Below are 7358 nucleotides of genomic sequence, written 5' to 3' on the forward strand. Positions count from 1 at the left end.
TTATTATGGTTGTTTTATGGACCACAATATTATATTTAGGAATAGGAAGAGTTCTATAGGAATAAGAAAAAGACACATGAAGAAAGAACAGGCTCTGACCACACCAGATAGGTTTTTTTTTACATTTTTGCAGTTAGGACATGATTTTTGTCTACACAATTGCTTCAAAGAGCATGTTATCGTAATTTTAATTCTCTCAAGTTATTGAAAAAAAAAAGAACCAAGTCACAATAGAAGTTGTAGAAAAAAGATAAAGACTAATCATTGCATTTTGGATTAAAAAGTCCACTACCAGATAAAATATAATTAATATGGACACAATCTATATGAACAAAGATCAATATACTGTACATTGAAAATGTTGATAATCCACATATTGTGACTAGAAGAAGGGCTTTGAGAATTTGTCCATAGGAAAATCGTATAGGATATCAAATGTAGGACAACATATGAATGACGAAAGTACAAAATGGAATGCCGAGCAAAGGATGAATGATCCTTTTCAGCTTAAACAGATTCTTAAGAGAGAACAGAAGTTTTATGCATTTAAAACCAATACCGCTGATAGCAATATAGGTGGAAATTGGAAGGTCAAAGTTTAGGCCTGTGAGTAATAAGATAATAATCAACTACATGGTCTACTAAATTCTCTTCATGCTTAATAAAAAACTACATGATAGAAAACGGATACGAGATAAACCTATTGATTGAGGAAAAAAGGTAAAAAAATTATTAAAATGATGTATTTAACTTTATCTGGAACATATACAATGAACCCCAGAATCCTGTCAACCAAAGGCTAACTAGACTTACAGAAGATAAAAAAGAAAAAAAAATCAACACTAAAATCCCAGAAGAATAAAATGTACAGAAGATAAAAAAAAATCAACACCGAAATCGTAGAGGAAGAAAACGTACAGAAGATAAAAATGAAAAACAAAAATCAACACCAAAATCGTAGATGAAGAAAACGTACAAAAGATAAAAATGAAAAAAAATATCAACACTTACAGAAATTGAGAGTGTTCGTCGTTCGGATCCATCTCCAAAACCTTTCCAAGAATGAAGGATCACTACTGAAACGAAGCGAAAGTTAGAGATTTTGTAGGGTTAGGTCAATGACGCAAAAAAATCTAAACATTAAATAAAAATCTTACCTCCCGTAGGACCGTGGTTTTTGTTCGTCGGCAAGGAAGAAGATAGAAGAGGAAGAAATCGTAGAGGAAGACGAAAAAATTGAAGTCTTTGACAGAGATTGAGAAATCGGAGAGGGAGAGGGAGGACAAGGGATTTGAAGACCAAAATCCCTCATTTCCCATGAATACCCATCGACGGACAGTGATTTCCGCGATAAAATCATGCTAAAACGGCATGGAAATGGCAGAGAAGTATGGTTTCCCAGGTGGCATGACGGAAATGAAGAGACAAGACTCTCTTTCCCAAAACTTTTCCTAACTCCCCTCGATTCCCAAATTATCGCTCGTTAAAATAACGAGCCGGTTTGTGAGCCAACGAGCTGAACTGGCTCTACTCGAGGTCGGCTCGTTAATCTAAACGAACCTATTTCTGAGCTCGAGGGTATTTCGCCGGCATAGAGCCGAATTCGAGAGGCTAGTGAGCAGGCTTGGTTCGAAGTCACCCCTACTTGTAAGGGTGAACCCTATTAAAGGGGTATGAGTAATGAGAAAGTCAAACATTGATTTAGGTTAAACAAGGGTTTTGAGTTCTCCTTGACGAGCTCAAGGGTATGTGTTCTTCTTAATAAACCTAGGGTTTTCAAGCTTACCTTTGGCTTGATTTTTGTCTTCCTCTTCTTCCTCCCTAGGAATCCATGTGACTGATCAGGGACCGTAAGAACTTGGTATCACAGCCGCGTAACATGGGGAATTCCAGCAATAGAGAGTTAGAGAGCGTGATCAAAGGGCTGAAGGCGCACGCAGAGGCGCAGGCAAAAACCAATAGAAGGCTCGCTCAGATCATGCAAAAGTTGTTTCTAATCCCAAGTATGAACCAGAAACTCCATAGAATCGAAAGGGTAATTTCAGCGATGCATGAAGGGGCAGCAGAGAGAAAAGACGTGGAGCAAAAGTCCCGTGTAGTGACCCTTCCCACGGCAAGCAACAACCCTTTCTCACGGGATGAAAAACGTCTCCCCAAACAGAAGATGGAAAAATTTCCAGAGTCATCCCGATCATGGAAATCAGACACTGGGGAGCTTGGAAATCCAAAATCAAATGGTTTTAGGGCAAAGAGCCCTTCGGGACAGTCCGACGAGCGCTAGGCCCTTGTTTGTTGTCTCGGTCTCCAACCGGGAAACCCATCCTCTCTAGAAATTGTAGAAAAGATGATTTTGTTGGAAGATTTCGTCAATTTGGGTTCGACCTCAAATTGTTCCTGTGCAAGACACCCTAAAGGTCTGTTGATCACCTTCGAGAGGGAAAAATTTCAAGCGGCCAAGCCCCCAAGGGCTGTTGTTCAATGTCAGGAAAAATTGAGTTTCTCACTTTCACTCTCGCTCTCGGCATTCCAGTGGAAAAAGGACTGGAACGATTTTTGGGATAAGTTCCTAAGACGATTTTCTACCAACTTCACCTTCTTCTTTCTCCAGTCCATAATTTTTTTTGAAAACAACTCTAGAATTGCGTTGAGGGTGTTACGTTGGGCTGAGAAACAGTGGGGTTACTCGCCTAAGCTGGAAAGGATTTTCTTTCTTCTTGTTGCATTTTATTTTGCTTATGATTTGGGCATAGTTGATTCATTAGGCAGTGGAAGTAGCCAACGAATGATAAATTTCTGGCAAAATATGGAAAAGGGACGATGATGGGCAGTTGTATGATGAAATACCATGCAGAAAGGGGGAGTACTGCAATTCTATACTAAGGAGTTTGGGGATTCTAGGATTGATAGAAAAAATTGTTTTGGGTGCTATTTTTTTCTATACTAATGAGTACATCAGCAGTGAGCCTATTCGTTATAAATTGGCAAAGTTGGGCTTAATTTTTTGGGTTCCATAATTGTTTCTACTATTTTTGCATTCTTAGGGTGGATAGGAGAGCCACTTCCAATTTTTCAAATTATTGTTGTGGTGGAAATGCAGCAATGGGTTCAACAATTTCAAATTATTGATGTTGTTGCATTCTTGGGGTGGACAGGAGAGCCACTTGCAATTTTTCAAATTGCTGTTGTGGTGGCCATGCAACAATGGGTTCAACAGAAAAAAAAAAAAAAAAAAAACAGTTAGAAGTGATGCAGATGAGCAACAACTGGAATATGTAAAAGAAAATGAAAATGAATCACATGTTGCATCTATAGCTCATAAGAATTAAGGACATGCTGCAATGATTACTGCTGTTCAGATATATGAAAACAAGTTGGCCAAAAAAAAACTGATAGGTCCATCTTTGGGCAAGCAGCATAGCAATGTTTATTGGAAGCATGAAAGCTCCACCTATTGTTAAAGCTCAATCCAATGCATTGCTGGATTGTACGGAGCTGTTTTGACACTGCAAAACACAGTGCTGCCAATAGTGCCACTACTGAAACCAGTGCAGCCAGCCAGCCAGCCAAGCAAACAAGGCTGTTGTGGCAGTCCAGCTTAGACTGCTGCTAGCAAGCCAAACAAACAAGGTTGTTGTGGCAATCCAACATACATTTTTGCTAGCCAGCCCAGCCAAGGTGCTTCTTAACGATGCATATGGCTATTTTCATGCAATCAAGGCACGAACCCAAAGTGTTGGAAAAGGGAAGTATGATTCCGGTGGTGTTGAATCTAGTGGTTATGCTTCGGGGGTGGCACTTGAACCACTTGCAGGAACTCTTACATTAGCAGGTGTTGAAGTTAGTCAATCTGTGATTGGCATAGTGCAAAATGACATTGTCAAGGTTTTTGATAGTATGGAAAGTTATGATGATGACCACGCAGAACTGAATGTGACAGACTTTCAAATAAGGTGCCCTATGAAGGAAAAAAATTACAACAGGGAATGTGCAGATACAGTTATCAAATCTCTTGGACTTGACAATAAGAAAATTGAGAATTGTATGGGCGACTCAAATGCTGACGCTGACCATCTTGTGCTAGCAAAAGAGCAAGACGCTCAAGTTGGTAAGGGATCCAAGGGAGATGTTACCATACTGCCTACACTTGTTATTCATAATTGACAGTATCAAGGAAGTGAGAGAAAGGTGTTGTACTGACGACTATTTGTGCTTGTTTTGAGGAAAGTGCTGAACCTGTTGTTCGTTTGAGTGGTGATATTCAGAAAAATGAATGTTTGAGCATCAATGGGGGTTGTTGGCGAGATAAATTTGTGAATATAACAGCTTGCAAGGACACATTTCGTGGTAGAGTATGTGAGTGTCCCTTAGTAGAAGGAGTGCAGTTCAAGGGGGATGGTTATAGCCATTGTGAAGCAAGTGGGTCTGGATGATGCAAGCTAAACAATGGAGGTTGTTGGCATGCTACTCAAGATGGGCATTCCTTCTCAGCTTGTCAGGAGGCTGAGGGCAGTAAATGCCAGTGTCTAACTGGATTCAGGGATGAGTGGGGGTGTGCATATGTTCTTGATATGGATGAGAAGTTTCACCAAAGGTGCAACCTTGAATTGGTGGATCTTGTCAAAATAGTAGACCCTGATGATATCTTGTGTTGGAAGATAAGTTCAAGCCCACACGACCAAGGAAGGCCACAAGACCACAAGATGGGGCCCAAGCCCATAAGAAGTAGGACCCACAATGATTACCATGAGTTGGCATCTTTATCACATCAATTGGAAGATTAAGAAGGAGTCACAAAAGTATCTTATCTTATGGTCACGTCAAATGGGCATTCTGATCATTTAATACTCGGGAGTAGGGCCGTAAGTATATATCGTTTGATTTATAATCGGTATATCGGTATATAGTATTATCGATATATTGAATAATTTTGTCCATGTACCATTTATTTATTTATGGATCGAACGATAGAATGGATAACCGAATAAGTAATGGAAAAATAATAAAAAACTTAAAAGTTTTAAAAAATATAAAAGTATAAAAATCATAATATGGTATACAAATAAGCATAAGAACAAAGTCATTCTAAAGTATAACAAAATCCTTAAAAGAATATTACATAATTCTTAGGAAAAAAAAGGACACTTGAATCATATTTTGTCTATAACATACATTTACTCAAACAGAAACTTACTCAACTTCTCTTATATATAATCGGGTAATCGGTTAGTAAATCAGTAAAAGAATAAAATTATCCAGATGCGTAATTCAGTGTCAATTTTAATTTCATTTAGTATAAGGTAAACGGAAAATAGGTAAATGGCTAAAATTGACAGGCTTAATATTCTAGTCTAAAATATTCTCTAATTTAATTGAACTTGGAACACACGTTTCTAATCTCACCCTGAGTGCCCGTCTTCACATCAATACTACTAAGCTTAATCATGGACTTGGGGAACTCGAAATCAAATCTGAAGCCAAGCAGTCCTCTGATGCTTCCAGCATATTTCTGCACTATACTCCGCGTAGCAGAGTCGCCCCACAGTCTCTGGTCCGATTCCAGAACTCCATTCCCGTCCCTAACGTTCTTGAAGAAGCTCACATCGAATTTGTTCTGGCTATCCTTGTCCAACGCCACTCGCTTCGACCCATCTCCATTACGAGGGCAAAGACCTTGTAGCTGTGATAAAAAAGACGGACCTATGCTGGGATCTGCGTTTCCCGTGGCGGTGAAGTTATACAAACGATATTGGAAAAAGAGGCAGTCTGTTTGGCCAATTGTGTGAGCTCCTGGACACAAATACGCTGTGAATATATTATTTAAGAATCATAAGCAGTAATAGAGATTTCTGGACATTAATCTACTGATATACCAACTAGCGTGACAAGATCTTTGTCTGTCAAGCCTTTATCTGCAAACTTCTGCCTCTGCACAGTGATGGAATCAGTGGGAGAGAGTAAATTGGCGGCCTCTGTGGAGAAGGAAACCCTTCCATCTCTTCTTCCTGTCGGTACCGACCAGCTTGGCCCATCAGTCTGGAATAATCACGAGATTAAACAGATTTTCAATTGATTACTTACATTCAATTCAACAGATTGTCGTGCGAGTGAGTTAAATATATATTACTGTGCAATATCCAAAACTTTAAGATTTAAAGAGATGATAGTGAGTTTGTTGTCACCAAGTCGACTGCATCACGAGCAGCGAGAGCAAGTATATCAGCACACGAGACGACTCCTGGGCAAACCGCTTCCAACTGCGTTTTTGCATCGTCCACCACTTCAAAGCCTCTCAGTCCAAGATTTGGCAATGCGTTCCTCTCCGCCGACGCCCCAGTGATCAATACGGACCCGTCGCAGCCCTAGAGCAAATCGCACATGAAATAATCGATCATGAACAGTGAACGGAACCCAGGTGAATTAGAATTAACTAACTGTTGGAAAGATGTAACGATCTCATTTCGGCTGCATATGTCTCAGCAATGGCCGAACAAGAGATCGCTACTAGTTCATTTGAGCTAGCACATGAAAGAAATAATTTCTTTCAAATCTTTCAGACTTATCATCCTTCTGTTTCTGCCTAAAAAAGCACGCATTAACCGAAAAAGGAAGGTACCTGGACAAAACAATCATGGAAATGCATCCTGAGCAGACCAGGTGCAATGGTGGGATCTTTGTTGAAGTATGCTTCCACAGTGGACCTCACTATGGCTTCGGCTTTGGGGCAAGTAGATTTGTAGAACCCCACTGTCAGTTCTCCTTGTCCACGGGTATCAAACACAGAGATGAAGAGAATCAGATGGGCGATGAACACCGAAGGCGCCATTAGCACTCTGAGTTTGCCGCTCATGTTTTGGAGCCACAAAGAGCAATGGTAATCGGTAACAACAAAACTACTAATATTTATATGTTCAACCTACCAAGCCATGATTCCCTGTTCCCCTTAGTTCTAATTTTTAATTATCACTTTGGTTGTGTTAGTGGAGTCCTCCAGCCCGTGTGGACAGAAGCAAATGGAGCTCTCCCTTTTTGACCTGTGCTTATTTCATTTCAGATAATGGGGGATCTTTTGCTTATCTGTGAACCCGTAGCTTTATTCCGATGAAGAAATTTTCTATTTCGCGTTGATCTCTATTCACACTTGCTAGGTTTTATTTGAAAGAGATACAGACAGAGACTCGCGAATGAAACCTCGCTCGATGCGGATGATCAGAGGCTGCAAAACAAAGAGATGTGTGAAAGGCAATGGAAACAAAAATGGTGTGAACGACGCGGTGGATTCCTTTTTAGGTAAAGCCAAACCGATTTTGAATGAGCACTCTTTTTTAGGTGTAGCCAAGGCTAACAACTAGTGAGATCTA

At 40.0% G+C, this 7358-nt stretch overlaps 1 protein-coding gene across 1 annotated transcript; it reads right to left on the reverse strand.

Moving 5' to 3' along the window:
- Window positions 1–5365: 5365 nt before the first annotated feature.
- Window positions 5366–6833, reverse strand: LOC137941835 (peroxidase 25). Its single transcript, XM_068787430.1, has 4 exons — window positions 6614–6833; window positions 6180–6359; window positions 5871–6033; window positions 5366–5787 (listed from the first exon to the last, which is right to left on the reverse strand). Exons 1-4 carry the CDS (start codon window positions 6821–6823, stop codon window positions 5366–5368), a joined length of 975 nt encoding a protein of 324 aa, XP_068643531.1. The 5' UTR covers window positions 6824–6833.
- Between the last annotated feature and the right edge of the window lie 525 nt (window positions 6834–7358).

The sequence above is a fragment of the Aristolochia californica genome, unplaced genomic scaffold (genome assembly GCF_029961685.1).
Source record: "Aristolochia californica isolate CCGP_79_NKW_82.1479 unplaced genomic scaffold, dmAriCali1.0.hap1 SCAF_9, whole genome shotgun sequence".
NCBI lineage: Eukaryota > Viridiplantae > Streptophyta > Magnoliopsida > Piperales > Aristolochiaceae > Aristolochia > Aristolochia californica.